Source organism: Lathamus discolor, chromosome 2, assembly GCF_037157495.1.
Source record: "Lathamus discolor isolate bLatDis1 chromosome 2, bLatDis1.hap1, whole genome shotgun sequence".
Classification (NCBI taxonomy): Eukaryota; Metazoa; Chordata; class Aves; order Psittaciformes; family Psittacidae; genus Lathamus; species Lathamus discolor.
The window spans coordinates 40,517,395-40,540,009 of record NC_088885.1 but is presented as its reverse complement, the minus strand read 5'-3'; the positions used below and the strand labels follow the sequence as shown (position 1 = coordinate 40,540,009).

General features: G+C 50.9%; 2 protein-coding genes across 2 annotated transcripts; one reads left to right on the top strand and one right to left on the bottom strand.

Annotated features, from left to right (window-relative positions):
• Nucleotides 1–5,451: 5,451 nt before the first annotated feature.
• SKIDA1 (SKI/DACH domain containing 1) lies at nt 5,452–8,331 on the top strand. The gene has a single exon (XM_065666543.1). The coding sequence runs from the start codon at nt 5,544–5,546 to the stop codon at nt 8,052–8,054; it is 2,511 nt and encodes an 836-aa protein (XP_065522615.1). The 5' UTR covers nt 5,452–5,543; the 3' UTR covers nt 8,055–8,331.
• A 4,326-nt stretch (nt 8,332–12,657) lies between these two features.
• LOC136009025 (basic proline-rich protein-like) lies at nt 12,658–22,017 on the bottom strand. Its single transcript, XM_065669114.1, has 7 exons — nt 21,953–22,017; nt 19,974–20,493; nt 19,770–19,878; nt 18,716–18,910; nt 15,531–15,624; nt 13,809–14,368; nt 12,658–13,508 (listed from the first exon to the last, which is right to left on the bottom strand). The coding sequence occupies exons 1-7, from the start codon at nt 22,015–22,017 to the stop codon at nt 12,658–12,660; spliced, it is 2,394 nt and encodes a 797-aa protein (XP_065525186.1).
• Nucleotides 22,018–22,615: the final 598 nt, after the last annotated feature.

Below are 22,615 nucleotides of genomic sequence, written 5' to 3'. Positions count from 1 at the left end.
TCCTTTAAACTGACTGATAGCGGAGGAGATAAGGGAATGTGCCTGTAGCCTGTAGCTCCGGATCAAATCGCTGGCTCTCCCCTCTCCCTGGGTCACAGGGATCCTCAGGGTCCTTGGAGATGAGGAGCGCCGGAAGATTGTGGCCTGGCCATCCCTTACGTCACGAAAGTGATTTGTACCACATTGCTAATTTGGTGCAATTCATAACCTCCCGATCTCCAACGCTTACAACCGCTTTTCAGTTTGCAGGGTTGGTTTTTGAAGATGCGGTTCCCCAGCACAACAATTCAGAGGGATCACCTAATGTGCAGGAGCGGATCTTAATTTCCCAATGTTTGTTGCTTTACCTTTGTCTAATTAAAAATGCAAACTTTTAGGATCCTTTCAGAACAAAGCCTCACCAAATCCCCTTTACGTCCAAGGATTTGCAAATTTATAAAGGCTGCATTGAATTCAGCATGGGTCAAGGGGCAAAAAAAGGGTAGAAGGTCACTGCATTTTGATTATGGGTCAGTAAACAACATGGCATGTAGTATGTGTCCAGAAACTCCTGCTAAAAAGTATTTTAAAACTACCAGCAATATCAAACTCAAGAAATAGTCTTAGTCTGTGGTGATTCTAAATTGCACAAAATTCTAGTGTGCAAGTGACACCCCAGCCCCCATGGAAATAAAAAGGACAACTTAAAAAGCACTTAGCAGAGCTCTGCATTGCTGCTTTGTTTACCAAAAAAAAAAGAAAAGAGAAGAAAAAAAAGAAGAAAACCAACCCTGAAACTCCATGTAGGCATGAGTGTTACCCAGATTACAGGGTTGGGGTTTTTTTCTCAGTCTGATGGTTGGCATTTCTTTGTCCTGCACATTCAGGAGATTTAGTTATACGTTATGATTTGTTGCTGTATTCGACATGATGGCAAATTTTAGGTACCACAGTCACATTTGGCTGACTTTAAAATAGCAGAAGGATCCTATTATACTGTTCTTTGACCCTATTATATTTACGTTACTGGACTCTTTTTGATAGCCTCTAGCTGCTTTCTGTCTGTCTGTGTCCTCCTTGAGCAAAATATGCCCAGGAATACCTAAAAGTAGGGTGTAGGGTTGGAAAACAAGTCCTCATTTGAAATACGTATTTCTGCCCAGCGTCATGTAAGGGAAAGGTTTATTTAATGCTTGTCAATATCTGAAGATGTGGTCCACCACTTAACAAATAATAATAATAAATAATAATAATACTCTAATAATGTGGTAATCCTAGTGTGAAAATGCACATGACCTCTTAGGTTTTCCCAGAGATTTTCCAAAGAATTCTCCCCAGTAGTAGAACCGGTGGTGGACATCGCTGCTGCATTTCCTAGCAAAACGTTTGAAGGACTGTAAATGGTGTGTGCATTACTTCATTGCAGGAGGAAGAGGTCAGGCTGAATTGCACTGGTATCTAAACATAATCATGCTATGAAAATAAATCAAAACATGTAAAAAGAGTATTTTGAATGTTACACGCATTGCTTTCTGCAGCGACATGGTTAAACACTTCCCTGCGAGTGTATATATTTTAACACAAGTTTACAAAAATGAAAGTATACGATTTCCAATAAATGGGAATAGGTCTACAGCGAGGTATTATGAATATTATTTTGCTCTTTCTTTTCTAATGAGGTTTATCCTTCGGCCAGACAGCTTCAAGACTGAAATACTACTGACTATAGAATGCAGATTGCAGATTGCATGCTACTCAACGTGAAAAGGAGCACATTTGATTGATAGTTTCTGTGTGTGTGTGTGTGCGCCTATACACACAACTCTCTGTAGTTGCATGTGTATGTGTTTGGCAAAACTGGGCATCTCCGGCAGTCCTTATCTCAAGAAATGTGAGACAAACATCCATCCCTTTAATCACGTTCATCTTTGATCACTGGCAAGGGTGACACAGTCCACAAAATTAACAAAGAAACTCCCTTGCTTTTGAGAGATAGCTACATGTACTTCAGGGTCTGCATACACATGCACCACGGACGCACGGACACACAGGCATCTACCCCGACTCCCAGCAAGGAAATTATTGCATAACTTTCCCTGTAATTGATACCAGACACCTTTAATTTTTCATTTTCATTCTTTGGGCCGGCTTTCACATTAACAATCTAAGCTGTAAATGTTGGTGGCTATTGATCGCAGTCCCCTGTGTGCGTGCAAATCCATTTTCAAGTCCCCTGCCTGCTTAGGAGTGGGAGAGGCCCCTTGCACACGCATATGTGTGTGCTTGTGCAAAGGGCCTCTCCGGCTCCTGAGCAGGATCTGCCCCCAGCCTGCGTGAAGACGACCCCGCACACAACGTGTGCTCATGGCCAAGGGAAAGCACGCACGCACACACACACACACACACACAAAAGCCACAAACGATGGAGAAGTAGAGAAACAGAGGTCTCCGTGCGAGATGCGGAGCAAGATCCGCAGCCCAAAGTGTGTGTAAGTAGCCAAAAGGATGTGTATGTAGATGGGGCGCCTGGCAGTTCCCAGGACTTACACTGGGGCTCTGCCTGACCCCCCGTGCCCGTGGCCGCACCTTTCGGGGAACCCGGGGTTTCCCACCTTTTCTAAACGTCTGGTAGCGCCGCAATGAAAAGAAACACACAAAGAAAAGGCGGTTTTTAACGAGTTGCCGCATCCCGGTGCCGGGCTGTCACCGGCAGTGCGCGGGCGCCCGTGGCTCCTTGCCTGCGGGCGCACGCGTGGGGTTACACGAGAACCCAACTGCCAGGCTGAGAACGGGCTTTTCAGCTCATATCGGGGTTTTTGGTAACGTCTTGTGAGCAGCTTTCTCGGAGTTTACTGTTCCTTTACTGTTGACTCCATAGCCTTAACCTTAAAGCAGGGGGAGGAGAGCAGTGGGGAGGGGGTGGGGGTGTTGGCAGCATATAAGTACATCAGGAGGAATTTTTAAACGACCGTATTGTCTCTAGCTCTAGAAAGACTGCGCTGATTTCTTTTTAGCGCCAGCAGCTGTTTTCTCTCGCAACTTTGCTTTCAGCCTCGGCAGACGCCAGGGTGGCTCTCCCACGGGCGAGGAAGAGGAAGGCGAGGCTGGGGGATCCCGAGGCAAGGCGAGGAAAGGCGAGCTCCGCGGATGGTGTTGGCTGCGCCGAGGCATTGTTCGCTGCTGCCTCTCGGTTACGTTTAAAGGCTGAAATATCACGAGATCCACTCAATGATCCTTTTCTAATTCGAGGGACAAAATGTAATTTGCCGTAGCTCTGCTTCCTCGGATGGGAAGGCTATCCCCGGGTTCCAAAGGGAAGAGCTAGGCACCGCGGTTCGCACACACATGGATTAAGTTGAACAGCGGCGGCTACATCTGCGCTGGGAGCAACAGTAGTCCAGGGCTGACTTTTCAAATCTCAGCCCTCCGAGTTAGAGGCTCCCTTGAATAGACTTCCTCCATTCCCGGATGCACTTCTCCAAATTCCCACTTCTTTCTAGAATTCCAGCGAAATTGGGGGCTCGCCTGCATTTCGCTTTGACGTGCAACCCCGCGGTTTTTACAGAGTGATTATGCGCTTTCTTTTAGCTCTACCTGACGGGGTAACACGAACTCCACGCACCATCTTGCCAATACGCGGAGTGGATATTGACGTTTGGGACTGAAGATTTTTTTTTTTTTCAATTATATTATCATTATTTCCTCCGTCGATTTTTCCCCCCAAGTCCCAGAAATATGAGCTGCCTCATTCATCTCTCGGATATGTCTCTTTCTGGATGTGCGGCGATACCCAAACGTGCTCGTGTTCGTACACAGCGGAGCACTGGAGGCACGGCGGAGGTTGGCGATTTCTTTTTTCGCGGCGCCTAACGTGCAACCCGGGAGGAGCATCCGCACACACACACCCCCCGGTGCTACGGGAGAGGCGTGCGGCCATCGCGACATTGGCGAACCCCCCCGGTCCTGACACTCGACTCGTTTCACGTCCCTAAGAAGAGGTTAAACCTCCATGCTGCTTCTTCAAATTGATTTTAAGGGGCTGCTCTCAATGGAACATCAAAAAGCTGCGGCAGGGCTACTCCGGGCGGAATATGCGAGCTGCGAGGGAGCAGCATCCTAGCCGCTCGCAATACCCTACATTGTGTGTGCCAGCACTTTTTTGTTATTACGTAAAGGCTCCTGGAAGCACCTTGGATATTTTGCATTCTCTTTCCTCTGCTGGAAGCAATCAGCACGCAGGAATCCTGACGTGGGCTTCGGGACGATAGGACATTCCAGCTCGGAATCCAGACCGGTTAATCGTGAAAAGTGTATGCATTTCTGGCTTACCTATGCTTTGTTATGGGTCTGACGTGAGCCCACGTCCTCCTCCCCCCCTCCCGCAATATAACAGGCAGAATTTCAGCTAAAAGTGTTACAGTCTCACGGTGCGGGAACCGTGATATTCAGACAGCAAAATAACCTTAGTCCCCGGCTGTAAAAACAAAACAAAAAAAAAAAAAAAAAAAAGCCAAAACCAAACAGCTAATTAAGCCGAAGAGGAAAATCAAGGGAAACTCGAAAATGTAAGTATTCCCTCTCTTTAACAGCCGAGCGTTTAACTTTGGAGCCTCAGCAAGGGAAATACCGGGCTGCTCGGCACGTTTTCGCTCAGCTTCATTTTCCACACAATGCAGAATAAAATGCTAGTTTAAAGCGACCACGTTACTGAAGGATTTTCCACCGCTACCGGCAGACTTACGTCCTTTAAAATCACGGCATACACAAAAGAGCAGCGTTTGTCCAAAACAGGCTAAAAATACACGGAACGAGAAGGGGGAAAAGCGTACAAATCCGTCCCCAGAAGCTAGCGACGAGGAAGTCGGAGAGGTCTGAGTGTGTTTGAGCTCGGATTGTTTAATAGAAAGATTTATATACTAACTGTATTATTTACTTTGGGAGGGGAGGTGGCAGTATAAGGGTATGCTAATTAGTGGGAGATTTTTTGGGGGAAGGGGTGGAATATCAATTTTTATTGCATCACCTGTCAGGAGTGTCCAATCAGCGTTGGCTTTAGGGGAATTAATTGATGAAGGTGTCTCCGGACGAGCTCACTTCACTCTGTCATTTTATTTGTAGCTAAAGCAGCGGCGGGAATAGCAGCTGCATTTCTTTTCTCTTCCTCCCTTCACATTCCATTATCATAGTTTCCAATGGAAAAGCAGGGAATGAAAGGGAACAGGTACTGATCTTCAGCAGCAACTTAGAGAAACACTTTGGCAAACCTGATTTTTAAGATTATCTATTGATTGTAGCCTCACGGTATTTCTTTTTTTTTTAATTTATTTTTTTTTTAATTTTGTCTAAAGTTTGGCACTTCATTCACCAGGAATAACAGCCTTTGTTATATTTTATTAGCAGGATGCCTTGAGACAAATACAGCATCTGGCTGTGGATTGTGTGTGTGTGGCTTTTTCTTTTTTTTTTTTTTGGTCCTTTTTCTTTTTTTTTTTTTTTTCCTTTTTTTTTTTTCCTCCACCTCTCTCTCACTCTCTGCAAATGCTGGGAATAATTTAATTCACGAAATGGGAGACCTGAAGTCGGGTTTTGAAGAGGTGGATGGCGTGAGGCTCGGCTACCTCATCATTAAAGGAAAGCAAATGTTTGCACTCTCCCAGGTTTTTACAGACCTGCTCAAAAACATCCCGCGAACTACCGTGCACAAGCGAATGGATCATTTAAAAGTAAAAAAGCATCACTGCGACCTGGAGGAGTTGAGGAAACTCAAAGCCATCAACTCCATCGCTTTCCACGCCGCCAAATGCACCCTGATCTCCAGAGAGGACGTGGAAGCGCTGTACACATCCTGCAAAACCGAACGGGTCCTTAAGACGAAACGGAGGAAAATCAGCCGTGCGCTGGCAGCCACCGACCTCCGGCCGGAGCTCGCACCCACCGACCCCTTCTCCGGCTTCTGGAAGGAGAACAAACTTTGGCTGGGCCTGCGGGACCCTCCCCGGCCCCTGCTGCCCGTCAGGAGGAAAGCTTTGCGTCCGGGGGACACAGCCTTGCTACCGGCCTCTCATCTACCTCACATTTTTAGTAAATACACTGGCCACAGCTACCCAGAAATCGCTCGGGCGCCTTGCAAACCCCCCGCAAACTATGAAACAACGCCGCCGCCGGGCAGCTGCGCGCCCCTCCGCGCCCGCCCCCCGCCCGCCGCCGCGCCGCGGCTCCCGGCCGCCGGCCCCCCGCCCCTGCCCGCCCGCTGCCGCCGCCGCCGCCTCCTCCACGGGGCGGCCGCCGCCGCTGCCGCCGCCGCCGCCGCCGCCGCCGCCGCGCTGGGTCCCCCCGGCGGCGCCCGCCGGACCCTGGCCGCGCCGCGGCCCTGCCGGCCTCGCGGCGGCCCGCGGCTGCCGCTGCTCCGCGGCTTCGGGCCGACGCCGCCCGCCTTCCCCGAGAGCGGCAGCAGCGACTCGGAGTCCAGCTGCTGCTCCGGCCGCGCCGCGCACGACTCGGACTGCGGCTCCAGCCTCTCCAGCTCCAGCGAGGGCAGCTCGGAGGAGGAGGACGAGGAGGAGGAGGACGAGGAGGGCAGCGGCGCCACGGACTCCAGCGAGGGCAGCTCGGAGGAGGAGGAGGAGGAAGAGGAGGAGGAAGAGGAGGAGGAGGACAGCACCTCGGACTCCGACTCCAGCTCGGTCTCCAGCCAGGTCTCGGTGCAGAGCATCCGCTTCAGGCGCACCAGCTTCTGCAGCCCGCCCGGCGTGGTCCACGCCAACTTCTTGTACCATCTGGCGGCCGCCACCGCCCCTCGGCCCCCGGCCCCGGCGGAGCCCGGCGGGCTGCCCGCCCTCCGCGGCGCTCCCGGCGGAGTCAAGCCGGAGCTGCCGGAGGAGTGGGGCCGCCCCGGCTGGGCTCCCGCCGCCCCGGCGCTGCGCTGCTCCGGCGGCCTGGGGAGCTGCTTCTCGGAGATAAGAGATGATAGGGTATCCGAGATCACATTCCCACACTCTGAATTTTCCAATAATGCCAAGAGTACTGACCTAACAATTAACTGTGTTGCAAAGGGGGCCTCTTCACCTAGCCCAAAGACAAACAATGCATTTCCACAACAAAGAATACTCAGAGAGGCAAGGAAATGCCTTCAAGCAACTACTACACACCGTGCAGATAACAATACAATAGCTGCTAGGTTCTTAGATAATGATTCTTCATCAGCGGCAGCAAATTCAGAGAAAGATTCCAAAATCCCTCATTGTATTGAATTTGCCACGGATTTGCCCTCTTTACAAACGGCTCCTGAGGAGGATGCTGCTTCTCCAGGGGCAGCAGCAGCAGCAGCAGCAGCAGCAGCAGCAGCAGCCGCAGCTGAGCTCCAGTGCACTGATACAGGCAATAAGGCATTGCCATTCCTGCACAGCATTAAAATCAAAATAGAGGACAGCAGTGCAAACGACGAGTATGAGCCCGATCTTACAACACATAAGCTAAAGTGTGAGTGCAATGATACTAAGGATGAGTTGTACGGTGTGACTGAGGGTAATAACCAGGACGCTTTATTAACAGCCAAGGAAGATTCTGCATGCACTGAGAAAGAAACCACTTCCTTAAACCTGCTGACTCAGAGTCAGGTCCTCTCATGCACTTTAGGTACTCCAAAACCTGAGGATGGGGAGTATAAATTTGGAGCAAGGGTGAGAAAAAATTACAGGACACTGGTTTTGGGAAAGCGACCTGTACTGCAGACTCCTCCAGTCAAACCAAATCTGAAATCAGCTCGAAGCCCACGTCCTACAGGTAAACCCGAGACACATGAAGGAACACTGGATGATTTTACAGTTAACAATAGACGCAAAAGGGTAGCCAGCAATGTAGCATCAGCAGTGAAAAGGCCATTTAATTTCATGGCAAATTTTCCCTGTCCACCATCACTAATTATTGGCAATGATGGGGATTTGTTGCCAGCTTATTCCTTAAACACCACTAAGGATTCCCAACCACCTCACAAGGCCCATCCTGTATGGAAATGGCAGCTGGGCGGTTCTGCAATACCTCTTCCACCTAGCCACAAATTCAGGAAATTTAATTAATAAAATAGTTTGGAAAATATTTTCTCGAACCACCTTTAACTTTCTTACCTTTTTGTTTTTCTTTTTTCTTTTTTCCTTTTTCCTTTTTTTTTTTTTTTTTAACTCCACAGGATGGTTTGTACAAGGCCATTAATGCTATCCCCACTTTTGGAATCCTGTTTTTATCACATTGTGAAGACAGAAACCGGATTACTGTTTTCCATCCATTGCAACAGCAGTTTTTTGTTTGTTTGGAGTTTTGGTTTTTTTTTTTTTTGGTTCTGTTGCCTTTTTTTTTTTTTTTTTTTTTTTTGTTACATTCCACAGAGTACTTCAGGCTAAAGACTCAAGTTAAACTCAGTTATTATGGTAGAGCTGGAACACTTTACTGTTTAAATGCTAATAATGCACCAGTACCTCAATTCAACTGCTGCAAATAAATGTCAAAAGGTTGAATAATAAATATTAGAATGAGCCATTAAATTTATGCACTAGATTTCGAAAATGGAAGTCTAACTGTTAATTCAGTTAAAGTTTGTTAAGTTCCATGGTTGCACAGTAAGGGTTCACGATAATTCAATGTGGCAGCAGCCTACTTTTCGGGAGCTTTGTTTTCGGGTGCAGGGGTGTCTTTTTCCAAGAGCAGTTGCACTTACTCCTTTTTCTCTCGTTGGGAATGGCTGGGGTCCGCCTGCGAGCCCAGCGCTGGGAAAAGCTGCCTCCTCTGAAACCAGTAAATAAATGTGGAATTCTATTTTGGGTAAAAGGGTGTCTTTTTACTTGTACAGCCACTCTTTGCAATTGGGAAGCCTTTTTGTTTCACCCAGAGGTCTTAAATAAGGTTACTGTTACCCACTAATGTCATGCTTAGGTTGTGGTCTGAACATGCCCCTTACAAACTTGCAAAGCAACTAAAATATTTGCCCTGCTCGTAGTACAATTTATGGTCCAGCCCCTCACGCCGGCTGGAGGAAATAGCGAAGCAGTAAATACAACACAGAAAGTGAAATGAGAGGCCGTGAGTGGAGAGAATACCCAAAATGAGAAGACCGTGTTACTCATAGCTTTTTTGGCACCAAAACTCAGGCGTTTCAACCGTGTTACACTTCCTGGTTCTACCCTCATCTCTTGAAATTTGTGGTCCTGGGGTGGTTTTTTTGCCATGCCATCCTCCCGATGGAGCAGAAACGTTTCTACTGCACGTGACAATCAGAGGCAATTCTCTATATTTGCACTTAATATCGAAATAGTCGAACAGGCTGACTTCTAGAGTCTGGCCCTCGGTAAGACATGCTGGTATAATATATTGTGATGATGGAAGCAGTAAATCAAAATTATGGAAATTTGCACTGTTGAAAAGCATGCTTTAGCTTTATTTTCAATTAAAAACACTGTTTAAAAAAAAATAACCCTGATTCCATACACTTTGAATTATTGCAGAGTTATCCGTGGTTTCCTCTCCGCTTGTAAGTTCACTGTTTTTATTTGGAGGAAATACGCTTCAAGAGGTTAACTGTTTCCCTCCCTTCCCCCCCCCCCCCCCCCCCAACCTCCCCTTCCAACGCCACGAAAAGAAAGGGAAGGGGAATTTAAAAAGAGAGAGAGAGAGAGAGAAAGCTGGAGGCCGAGGTGGAGGCCGAGCTGAAGACGGGGGAAGGTCTCTGGCGGGGGGAGTCTGGGTACAGCAACTCGGAAAAGAGCCTGCAAAGTTTGCAGCTTGAGAAAGGCAGTTATAATTGAGTTGCTGAATCAGCAGAGTTTAGGATGAATAATTGCTGGTTTCTTTCTTTGGATTAGCATTTTATTTATACTAGATCATTCCCAAATTAAATTTTAAGGATTCCACTCATCGATCAATCCCGGGAGAATAATTTATCGTAAATCAAAAAAAGGAAAACAAAGCAACAATGTAATGTTTACTGTGTGACTCAAAGTCAACATTTCTGCTGGCAATCCGCTGCCCGGGTTTCAATTTTTTAATTCCTGCCTTTTGTGATGCCCTCTCCCAACCCCTCATGTCTCTAAATATTCCAGGCAGTCACTAACTGATTTCAGCTCTGTTTACTATGGCCACACCGGAGTTTTCCTCCCATTGTAAAAGGCCTAGTCTAAGAATACCTGCAGCCAAATATATTTAGAAAGAGTAAACAATTGCCTTTCAGTGGAGTTACCCTTCCCCCCTGCATGCACACATCCCCACACGCGCGCACACACATCACTTCCAACTGCCAATTGCAAAAGGTGCACTGCATACTTAACCGCTCTGCTGAAATCACGACGGTCATGAAAAATCTGCTTACTGGAGTTGTTCTGAGATCAATGTTTACATTCGTGTGTTTAGAGCTGCACAGATTACAGCCTTATTTCCCCACAACTGTAAATACATACAAGGCGTACTGCTCAGGAAAGGCCCCCACTCAGTTAGAAAGCCGTGTCTGCTCGACAAGGGTCTTCCCTTCACCAAAACAAAAAGAAAACAAACAAACAAAACAAAAAAAAAAAAAAAAAAAAAAAAGAAAAGAAAGAAAAAGAGAAGGAAAAAAAAAAAAGGAAAAAAAAAAAAAGCCAAGCCCAAAAGCTACAAAGGTGCAATATGCAAACTTGAAACCTAAAATTTCGCCTTGTCAATTAAACAACATATCGCTTTCAAAGTAACTCCGTCCCCTGACCCTGTTTACTTCCAATTAGAGATATGGTTATTTGGCCAGGAACTGTAAATTACAGAGGTGCCTTTTCAGGTTCCCGAAGTAATCCGGGGGTGGGGGTGGGGGGGGAGAGAAGGGGGAGGAATAAGCATAAATTTATACCAAATAGGCTCTGCAGAGTTGAGGACGTGAAATATGGCGCACCAGGCGCTGCTATGGCCTGGGACCTGCAGGCCCAGGTCCAGCACCCACCAGGCAGCTCCCTGGGCTCTCCTCAGCACGGACAGGCAACAACAGAAGGCACAGAGTTAAAGAGCCAAATAATCTTCACATGTGTACACCTCAGCTTAGTGCAAGCCACTAACAAGGACACTCGTGTTTTTACTACCACTGGAGAAATTAGCCAGGTACAATAACTCATTGGCAGAAGAGAAAAAAGGCGGGGGGGGGGGGGGGGGGGGGGAAGTAAGTATTCCTTCCAATATTACGTCCATAATTCTGGTAGTTTGGTAACTGTTTCTGATGGTGTTGTAATTATTACTGTGAGCAGAGTTCATTATAATTTCAGCCTCCATAATATAAAGTCATATCATTGAATTACATAAAAATAACCCGTTTTCCCCCATAAAGGTAAGTTTTAATAATGAGGAAAACCAAAGGTTTTTCAAGTGAGCCAGGTTACCAGTTTGCTGCAATGTTTACACAAGGTAAAACTTAAAATGTATTAGTACTGGATCACCACCATTTTCCAATTCCTGGTGTACACAAAAGTGAACAGATTTTTCCAGAGGAAAAAGCAATGGAGGGAAGCGCGCATACTTCACAGACTACGCTCCATAGTTATTTGCCATACATAGACTTCATCAGTAAGTTTATTGGGAAGATATCTGCTGCCAGATGGAAGACAAAAGAAAGTTTTGGACTATGTCTAATTCTCTAGAGCATTAAAAAGGGAACACGTGTAATGCCTTCAGCAACGAGGTATATTGCCTTAAAAGATGTAACTCGCCGTTTACAACAATTTAAGAAGCGACTGTTCTATAACCTACACTTACTTGACTACAGTGGGATAATATCTTTACTGGTTGTTTATTTAAAACACCACTATTAGCAATAATGCAAAATAGTGGTAGCTGTTGTATGAAGTTTGCTGTTCAATCAGTCTATATGGTGATTTTTTTCTACGCGGTCTCTGATCCTTTTTCCTCTAACAGATTTAGTTGCCAATAAATTAAAGTTTCTGCAGAAACGAGAGCAATGCGATCATGTTTGCGTTTGTCACCATTCACACGTGCGAGGGGTTGAGGCAGAAAGGGCCACAAAAAGTGGCATTTTCGACACACGGCGGTGATCTGCAGGAAAATATTCTACATATGCAGCATGTCAGAGAACACGAAACACGGGTAACCTCGTTAATTGTGTTTTTTTTTATGGTTAAGAGGATTGCTGGAAAGTGTATGCAATGGCTCATCCTGAGATCTATTTGGTCAGCTTGGAAGTACAAAAGGAAGGCGAGCGCCTGAAAGCGAAAAGCCCTCGCTAGCAAAACAAGGAGGGAGGCGTTGGGATCTAGCTAGCCAAAGTCATGCGTGCGCGCACTCCCCGTTCCCCCGGTATTCAGCCCTGCAACCGCGGGGCTCTCGCCGCAGCCGGGTGGGTGCTGGGCCGCGGCCTGCCCTGGAGCCCTTGGGGAAGGACGGCTACCCGGCTTCAGGCCCATCCACGTTGCATTTCTTCACTGCGCTGATATAATTATTTGCCGTGCCCTAGGCCCCTCTCTCTCCCCCTCTCCCTTTCACGCCGAGGCGGCCTCACAAGCCCCCGCTTTAAAAGGCCCGAGATGTTTTGCATGAAGCGCTCACAATAGGGGTTGAGAGAATTGACAGTTTCAAAAACAAGGCGCCCTGTCCTTTCCAGATGCCGAGGACCCCTCTCCCGCACCATCCCTCGTTTGCTCCTCGCCGCTGGTGGCTTTATCCTTAGCATTGCAAATATACGGCAACAGCTGTGTTTGTAAACAGGGGGGAGGCCGGCGGGAGCCCCGCCGCCGGCCCTGCTCCGCGCGGCGCGCTGCCTCCGCTGGCCGCCGCTTCGCTGCCTCGCCAGCCACCGCCGGTGCATCCGTGGGGGGAAAAAAGAGGAAAGGGAGGCGAAAAAACATGAAGGGAGCCAAGCCGGGGCGCGGGAGGAGCGCGGTCCTCGAGCGGCGGGCCTGCTCGGCGGTGGGGCGGCCCCTGCACGGCGGGCCCGGGGGACAGCGCGCCTCGGGCCGCCATCTTGCCCAGCGCCACACAGCCGCCCCCTGGCACCCTGGCCCGGCTTCCCCGCTCCCGCAGCGGCTCCCCGCGGCACGGCGGGGGTGGCGTGGCAGCCTGCGGGACCCCCGGCGGCTGCCGCACTTCAAAGCGGCCTCTCGGAGGGGCAGCGGCTCCCACCCGTCTCCCCACTCCGGCCCCTCGGCTGGGGCGTCCATCTTCCAGGCTCTCCTGAGGCGCGGCCCAGGGCCCGCAGGCTCCCGACCTGATCTCTCCGTGCGCGGGGGATCGCGGCCGGGAAAAGCCCGCGGTGAGGGAAAGCCCGCGGTACTTCCGCGGGCCCCCCGGGGCAGCTGCCGGGCGAGGGGCCGGCGCTGGCAGCGCCAGGCTCCGGGGGTAGGCAGCCCAAGGAGCCACCGGCCGGGCCCGGCGCCGGGGGAAGCCTCGGGGCCGTGGTGAAGGCCTTGGGGTCTCGGCGGAGGCCGTGCGCCCGCAGCCCCCGCGGAGCCGGCCCGGGGAGGGGACAGTGAGCGGGGTCAGCTCAGAAAGTGCAACAGGGCTGTTTGCTCTTGCGTCTAAAATGCAGTCGGGGCTGTAAAGCGTGTGAAATTACGCACTGGTCTCTTAAAGAGTGGCTAATTTATAGTAAATAGCGAGGGCTTTGTAAATGGCTTTATTATGTTGTTTCTTGTTAATTGTTGAGAAAATCCCCATTGTTAAGTGTGAATGGCTTTATGGGCTAACCGGGTCTCTGCTGCAATCCAGGGGCAGTAAATGGCCGCTCCGCTAATGTGGCCCGTAGCGAGAACCCCGCACCAGCACGGTGACCTTTGGGCGGCGGCGCCGGGTGCGCGGAGGGGGCGGGCCGCGCTAACATGGACGCCCCCCCAGGCAGCGAAGAAGTGCTCGCACCCCTGCACGGCGGGGATCCCGTTCTCCCGGCCTGGCCGCCCGGGAAGCATCGGCGCGGAGCGGGCCCGGCCGACTCTCCCGGCGCAGGGCAGGGCCCGTCGTGGCCCAGCACACGTGCAGGGGCCGCTCCCCCTCTTTGTTAACGGCCTCGGTGGCCCGGGGTGCCTTGCCCTGCCGAGGAGCACGTTTGCCGGGCGAGGGGGGCGGGGGGCGCCTCGGCAGCGCCGCGCTCCTGCACGGCACTCGGCCTCGCTCTCCTCCGTCTCCCTTAGACAAATAAACAGGAGCCCGCACCTCCAGCCCCTTCTCCCCCCCGTCCCGGAGGGAGCTTCGGGGGTTTGGGGTGCTGCAGCGAACTTCTCCAAACTCCACATCCCGGCTCCCGAGGTGGGCGCTGGGGGGGAGATGGGGGGGGGGGGGCACCCTGATGCTCCCGTTGGTCAGAGGACTCGGGGACTCGGGGTCCTCCCCGCCGCTGGAACGTAAACGCCGTTTCACCGAAACGCCTCCCGAGCGCACGTGCCTGCATATTATAAAATACAAATCGCGATGAAATGTAAATTCCACTCTAGAAACTTATATTGGGCTATTCTCTTTCCTGAAATCTTTCCCTCTCTGATTTCGCTATTAGGAGAAATCCCCCAGGGTTTAAAGCACTTGTTTCACGGATTTCTGCACAGCCCACATCTGTCGGCTTCCCCTCCGCGGCTCGCCCCTTCGGCAGGCGGGGAACGCAGCGGCTCTCCAGGCGGGGACGGGCGCGGAGAGGCCGCCGCAGCCCCGGCGCTGCGCCTCGGAGCGCAGCGATTTTCCTACCCGCCTTTTAGGATTGAACTGCAAACGTGTCAGATGCACGGCTGCCGCTTCCCCGGGACGTGGGCTCGCAGCGCTTTTCCAGGCTGATTAGTAGTGTCGGAGCAGCGAGATAGGGCTGTACAGTCCATTTCCCTCAAAACAGGATGTTTCCATCAACCTGCATTTGGTTTTCCCCAAAGAGCAGCAGAGAGTTTAGCTGGGAAACAGGTCCTGGCTAAACCCCCTCCTTCAGCGGCCGCTCAGGTCACATCACATCTTTGGTTTATATTTCATCCTGTCATTCCCCTTTCTCGGGGAAAAAAAAATAAATAAACTAGAAAACAAGCAGCGCCGAAGAGAATCCGGTGCTGGTGGCGAAGCGCGGGGCTGCCTCGGCAGGGCCGGGGCACGACTCAGCTCGGGGACCCCTTCCCCGGCCTCCGTGGTGTTTGTTGAGGCTTGTTGTTGCTCCCGCAGCAAAACCTCTGCTCTCCCGGACCACCTCCCGGCCGAGCAGCGCCTAGGCTGGGGTTTCCAGGGGCTTTGTGCCTTCGTGGAGATGCATGTGAATCGGGCGGCGAGTGCTAAAGCTGCCACATAACCTGTGCGAACATATGTTTTGTATTTACCAGCGATGCTTTTGTATTCCCTGGGATTCAGGGGTAAACTGCCGAGACAACAGCAAACCCAGAAATATTATCAAATAAACTGCATGGAAAAGTAGTAGTAATAATAAAAATGATTATATATTTAAAAATAAAATAAAAAGGGGTTGCTCGCATTTGGAAATTCCTATTTCCACTTTGGTGGACGTGATAGTTTGCACGAGGGTAAATCGCGATAACGTGCTATTCCGTGTACAGTTTTCTAGACCGTCTGAAAAACTTTACTGTGTCTGCTGCGGATGTTTGAAGTAGCACGTTATAAGCAAGAGAAGGATTTTCAGGTTGTTTCCCGTTATGACATAATCGTCCCCGTCAAAATCTGGCGAAGTTCGCCGGAGGGAAAAAGATGTTCATGCTAAATGATGTGGGAGAAGAAAAGAGAGAATGGCGTTTAATGCCCGCTATAAAATAATGTCAGATCTCCCCGACTGTGATCTCGCAGGCTCTCTTACATTTTAGGGGAAGTTTATAAATGGTTACCTGGGGTTTACAAATTTTGCCAGTAAAATCTCATTAATTCCATTATGATTTCGGTATCCTTCTCCCGTAAAGGGGCCTGTAAAATGCAGTAATTCCACACAAGCCCTGCCATTCATCAAGTCCGGGAACATTTGTATTTCCCTATCTCGCTGCGTAGAGGCCGATAAATAGAAAGGCTCTCCAGATAATCGCTGCTATCTCCTGTCCTCCACGCAGAGCACTTGGTGGTGTTTGTTCCGCCCCGGAGAACCGAGCTTCTTAAAGAGGCTTGGAGGGGGGTCAACTTTTTAAAACACACCTGAAAGCTGGGAAGCTTTATACGTGTTTGCATTGCTCGTGGGGGGAAAAGGAGAATACCCAGCAGCAATTCCTCATCAGCGGCCTTAGAAGTGCCTGCTGCCTTCCCCGAGACCTTTCTGCCTCTCTCCTTCCCTCTTCCCACCCCCATCCCCTCTGTAAAGGGCCGCGCCTAGGGTCCCAGCGAAGGCTGCGGGCCAGAGTACAGAGCCCAGCTCCCCGCCTGCCGTGCTGCCGTTGTTCCTCCCGTTTTCCACAGGAGACGGATGACATCGGCTTTAGGGAAAAGCTCTGGAGGGTAACGGAGAGTTCACCAACTCCCAGCCCCGCGAGCTGCGAGGTCGGTTTTGCCGTGGCTTCGACTTCACCAAACCTGCAAACCCAATTTGCCTCCCGCGCAACACCCACTGCTTGTCTCTGGTTTAGCAACGTCGATGGCGTCTGATCATTTAGAAAGACGAACTACATAAACATCAGATAGTTTGTATTAGAATCAAGCACAGTGACAATTGCACAGAGCTGGTTTTAATTTTACTCTAAAGTGTTTACACATCGACATATGGTACATTTGTCTTCGCTGAGAAAGTTAAGAAACTATAGCGTTAATAGCTTTGCATAGACATGATAGAGATTAACATTTCTGCATCTCTACCAGCCTAAGGTTCCCATGCTTGGGTGCTGAAGGAAAAAGGGGTTTACACTGAAGAAGAGCTCTCTCTGCCCACAGAGGTGCTTAGAGTACCCTCACAGGCACCGCCGAGCTCAGCTCTCTCTGCGTCAGGGCTGTGAAGAATCAGCAGTGCCCTTACTCCGGTTTTACCTTAGTTTTGCAAAGCTTCTGCTCAGCGGTACCTACAAAGCTCACGCCTGAGAAAACAACCGCCTTCTTCCCGGGGAAGAGCTGCTCTCTGATAAAAGGCTGGAGCCCGGTTCCCCCGGTCTCCGACTGGGAAGACAGCGTTTGCCAGGACCCCCCCTCGCTCCCAGGGAAGCAGGAAAAGCAAAGCCACCGCTCCCCAGCTCACACTTTCTGCCAAGGTGATGCAGGTCCTTTAGCGTGCTCCCTGGTTTTCCCAAAGGATGTCCAGCGACATCCAGTCTTAGCAAGACAGGGTGGCAAAACCTCGGTTGTGCCGGGACATTTTCTAGTATCGAGGATATGCTCCCAAAGAGGTAATAAACCCTAGAATTTATGTATATTTACAGACACACACCAGTACGCTGGAGTCATCGACATTTGCAAACGCTGCTAATGCAGCATTTTCCCCCAACATGGAAGAACTGTAATTTTCAATTTTCAGGTGTTGCTTTGGGAAGATCATGAAATCACGTAGGAGCTCGAAGCCTAACCCGATCCACAGATGGCTGCGCACGTCTCTAAGTCAAACAGGTCAAATAATTTTTAAAGACGCATTTACTAAGGGAAAAAAAAAAAAAGGAGAGAAAAGGCATCTAAGCTGAAAACCTGTGGGGGATAACAAAAGGGAAGAGACCAGAAAGAAATATCCCACAGTGGATTACAAGGTTATGGGACAGGTCACTGTAGGAAAGTTAAACAAAAAATGAAGGGTACATTATATAAACCTCACATAATTGAAAAATAGTTAGTCCCAACGTTGTCGTTAGACCCTCAGGTATTTGTGGAAGTTGTTGATCAAGTGCCTGTGAATTTATTGGGAGTTTATTCTATTAAGATACCTTTATTTAGCCGGGGTTTGCTTTTTAACATGATTAGGAAACTGACCGCAGCCTTTAATGACTGCTTGTTTAATGAAGACTATAATTATTTTACACTGCAGACAAATGTACAGAACGAGCTATTAGAGGAGGGGACGCAGTTAGACGAGAAATAACCCCAGCCTTACAGAGAGAGGGCTCTAAGACAGTAATATATTAAATATTGAAGCGATCGATTTCAATATCCTGAGTGGACACGGGAATAAAAATCCACCCCGAAGATGAAATGACTGGGAATTCTTTGTTGGGAGGGAAAGAAATGCGATTTTCTTTTCTATTTTTTTTTTTTTCTTTTTTTTTTTTTTAAGATCCTTTTTGTTCAGGTTAGAAGAGGGCCCGGCCAGCATCTTTCATGCCCCGGGGTCCCGGTTTGGGCTATAACCCTAAAGGTTACTCGCATCTCAATGGCGTTTCTCCGTGCTAAAAAGATGGGTCTTTGTCCAAAGAGAGCCGGATTAAATATCAAGCCCGGCTCCGGTGCGCGGGACGAGGGCAGCCCCCGGCAGCGGCCCCACCGAGTGGCAGCTCACCGGGGCGCGGCGCGGGGGGCGCCGGGTGACTCCCGTGGCCGGGACCCCGGTACCGGGCAGAGGAGCTGCGTTTTGCTTTGGTCGCCTGGCCGGGGGGGGTGGGCCGGGTTGGGGCGGCGACAGGAGCGCGCCCCGGTGCCGACACTTGGGGAAATAAGAGGCGGGGAGGGGGAATGGCACGGGGCTGCCGTTTGCCCCAGCCACTCTCTTCCCGTCCTTCCCCGCACATAGCCCCAACACCCCCCCCCCCCGGCCCTTCTAGGTTTTAAATAATAATTAAAAGGTGGAATGAAAATTGAAGAGGGGCAGAGGATGGGCGAGGCGGTTCCGCGCCCCCGCGGGAGCCCGCTTGGGCGCTGGGGATACTGGTGAAGGCGGCCGGGCGGCGTGTGTGGCTGCCGGGCTGGGGTTCCCCTGCACCCTCCGGGCCACCTCTGTCCTCTTCTTTCTCCTCCTCCCCGTCCTCGGGGTATCCGGGCAGCACAAGGCTGTCAGCAGTAGTCGGGGCTGAGGTTTGGCCGGGCAGCGGTCGGGGCTGGGGTTTGCTCCGCTCCCGCTCGGCTGCAGGGGAGAGGAATTACAACCCAGAAACTGTGAACCTGTTGACTGCCACATCCCGCGGGAAAGGGCCGGTAGTCTTTTACATTCCCAAACCTATGAAGTGGGGATGCCATCGCTGGGCCCCTGGATTCACCTGTCACTGCAATCACTGCCCCCGAGCACTGACAAATATTCACAATAAAAGAGTGAAAGGGTCTCTTAAGGTTCACTGATTTGTGTGTAGAACTTTGGGAAACTGCAAACAAGCGAGAAAAATTGTCCATTCTTGTGAAGGGAAATACAAGTTTGCACTTAACCGTTCAGCGACAAAACCCACGGACCGGCCAAAGAGCCGGGCACATCCACTATAATCTCCATAACAATTTCATTTCCTCTCTTCCCTCTCTCCCTCTTTACTGGTTAGCAAAGGGGAAAATCGAAGGGTTTAATCCCGAGGAAGGCTTTCCATTTATTCCCGCTGCAGGGAGAAGGGGATATTGAGAAAAGCCAACAGATCCCGGACAAAATGGAGAGGGAAGCCGGCGGGCTCTGCTCTGGGAGACGGGCTGGGAGCATCCAGCCAGAGGACACATGCTACTCGGGGTGAAATAGAAACTGCCGCTATTAAATTTCCTTTTAAGTGTGCCTTTGGATTAGTTGTACACGGAATCCAGTAATTAAGGCCCTTCTCTTTAGAGAAAACCTTTTCGGTTTCGTATTCCAGCGTCGGGCGTGATTGCTGCGTGCTCGAGAGAAAAAACATAAAGGACGAGTATTTTTCTTTGAGAGCAAAAAGTTGCTGCCACAGAAGTGGTTTCTACTAAAGACGACGTTAAATTGTAGGGTATTAGCAATAATCACCGAGGGATCTGTTTTATACCGTCTCGGGCCTCAGAATCTGCTGTTCCCGTCTTGCTGGTACTGGGGAAAAGCGCTTCCCGATTAAATTCTGCATTAATAGAACTTGGCAACCGGCAACAAAAACCTTGCTAAAGTGAAATGAAGAGACAAAAGGCACTTTAAATGCTGAGGCTGGGGGCTGGGGAGCTTATGCCCCAATTTTAAATGAAGACGACGTTCATGCCTCGCAGCCAGCGCTGAGCCCGGGCTCTGCCGGGGTGAGGATAACACCGTTCCCCCGCTGCCCCGCCGCCGGGCTCCGGGCAGGGCTCCCCGCAACCCCCAACCCCTCGTAGCTGAGACCTGGGGGATCTCGAAACCGACCCCCGGCTCCCAGGCGGAGCCGCCTTCGTCTCACCGGACCATTAACGGGACCGCAGCTCCGCCGGCCGGGGGGATCCCCCGCGCCGGGGCTGGCGGGGGGCGGCGTGGGGACCCCGGCCGCGCCGCAACTCCCCAGAAGGGCATTGCACGGCTTGCTCTGGGGAGGGCTGTTTCCGCCCCCCCTCCGACACGGAGGTGTCGTCTCCCACGGGACACGCGACCTTAGAAGCCCCTTCCGGGTGCCCACGGAGTGTGTGTGGGGAGGACAGCTCCGGCGGGGTCTGCGCTGCGCGGCGCTGCGCGGAGAGCGGAGCGGGGCCGCAGCCTCGCAAGCCCGTGCCGGGGCCGGCTCCGGGCGCGGAAATAGAAATGTAACATCTCTGCAGACAAATTAATGTCTGACGGATTTATGGCACGGTTTGGCTTTCGAGATGCTCATTTGCTCCTCCGAGCTGTACTCAAGTCCGGAGTGCAGCACGATAAACACGCACGGGCTGCTCGGCGGAAACCCGCCAGCAGGATCTGCCAGCCAAAGATCAAGACACTTTGTGCATTTGCCACAGATAATGCCCATATTCCGAGTGAGTGATCAGAGAACTCCGGTATTGTTAAGTAAAATGAGAGGAAGGCGAGTGACGTGAGAGCCGAACAATGGCATTTCTGAATCAGTTTGGTTGATTGACATTTGGGGGCTTCATGACCCGAGGGAATAGGACTCATTACCGTGAATACACCAAAACATCAACCGAGATTAGAACTCTGGATCTTTTAAAAATCCTATTTCATTCTAAATTATAGTGGGAAAATACCAATTCTAAGAAAAAAAATGAAAGAAAGAGAGAGGGAAGAAATTACTCCTTTATGCTCCTTTAATTGCTCAAAGCCCCCCAGTAGAGTAAGAAATGGCGTTAAGATTTTAGGCAGCATATAAGGGGAGAAAATTAACTTTACAAACTAAAAGTCTTGCTGCTGACAGAACACCGAATGCGAGGAAATCCGTGGGCTCTGGGACCGGCAGATCTTGCTCCGAGCTGAGGTGGGAATAGGCGCACGGTGCAGGAATAACTTAATAAGAAGGATATTTGACAGATTGATATGAAAAACTAATTATATATTATTTAATTCCATCCTTTGCTACGCGTTTTATATCCCAAATCCTCAGGAAAAGGACAAGGAAGAGTGAGGGGAAAAATAAAAGGGTGAGGGAAAATGTGTCCAAATCAGCCTGGAGAGTCAGGAGAGGCAATGGCCAGGGCTGCCATGGATTCTGTTTGGAAGACAACGTCTAATTTTCACCAAATTGGGGGTAAAAGAAAAATAAAGAGTGGGGCAGAGGAGGGCAAAATCTCTGGGGGGTGGTGACGGTCCTGCCCGGCCGGGACCAGCGGCGCAAGGATTTGCCCATCTCCAGAGCCATCTCCGGATCCTGTGACCCAAACCACAGTCCCCGAGTCCAGCACAGGGCCAAGGGATTTTAAATAAGTATAGTTGTATTTGCTCCTTCCTATCTTTGGGGAAATAAAGGCTGACGGGGCTCCTGCTGCAGGATGGAGCGTTTAACCAGCGAATGTGGCTCCCAGGGAGGGTTCCCCTGCTATCACATTTTCGATCTGATACCCAGGCTGGGGATTGCTCAGGAGTAGCTGCTTTGCACAATAGAAACAAGGACGGGTTTATTTATCCGGCGGTCAGAAATACAAATAATTAGGACCCTGGCGATCCTGCCAAATAAATTTAGTGCTTTCGGGTTAAAACACAGGCACACAAACAAACCCGATGATTATCTAAATGTTCAATTATATATTGAGTAACGCGGCCAATGACTCAAAGCCTCCGCACATGTAGATATCATCATCTTTGTACGGAGACATCTTGGCTTTAATTGATGAGCGCTTCGTCCTCATTATCTCAAGGAAAACAGGGGTCACGTCACATTAAAATTAAGATTATTTTGATTTTTCAGGCTGTTAAGGAAAAATCGGTCTGATTACATTTCACACTGGGAGGGAGAGGCGGTGCGGCTCGTTGGGGAGTTCGAACAAAGGCAGGGACCCGATAACGGGCAGGGCTGAAGAGCGGCGGGGAGGGAGCACCCCGCGCTCCCCCAGTCCTCTGGAGGTGCCACCCGAGGGGACGGACGCTACGGGGTGCTCCGGCGGCGCCGCGCCCCGGCCGAGCCCCGCTTCCTGCCGCAGACCGGCAGTGGGACCCACGCGGGGTGCCCCGAACCTGCGCCGCTCCCGCCCGTCTCACCGAGCCCAGGCACGGCGGGCAGAGACCGCCCGCGGGTCCCGGGAGCGTGCCCGGCGCGGGGGCGCGGAGAGGCAGATTGCGCTCCGCCGGGCGGCGGCGGCCCCGGCCCCGCACCTGCGCGGGGGCCCCGCGGGGAGCTCCCGGCGAGGGCAGCGCCCCGGCCGCAGGGGGAACAAAGGCGGCGGCACGGGAGGCGCCCGCCCGGCAGCGGCGGCGGGCGCCGGGCGAGGAGAGGCCGCCGCGGAGGGG

What these genes read in the sequence shown, in the direction of transcription:
- SKIDA1 (XM_065666543.1), top strand. Translation starts at nt 5,544, where the DNA reads ATGGGAGACCTGAAGTCGGGTTTTGAAGAGGTGGATGGCGTGAGGCTC.
- LOC136009025 (XM_065669114.1), bottom strand. Translation starts at nt 22,017, where the DNA reads ATGAGGACGAAGCGCTCATCAATTAAAGCCAAGATGTCTCCGTACAAA. An exon ending in CCGCCCGGCCGCCTTCACCA is followed by an intron (nt 15,625 to 18,715) that starts GTATCCCCAGCG and finishes GAACTTCGCCAG; the next exon opens with ATTTTGACGGGGACGATTAT. An exon ending in AAACATCCGCAGCAGACACA is followed by an intron (nt 14,369 to 15,530) that starts GTAAAGTTTTTC and finishes TATAATATGCAG; the next exon opens with GCACGTGCGCTCGGGAGGCG.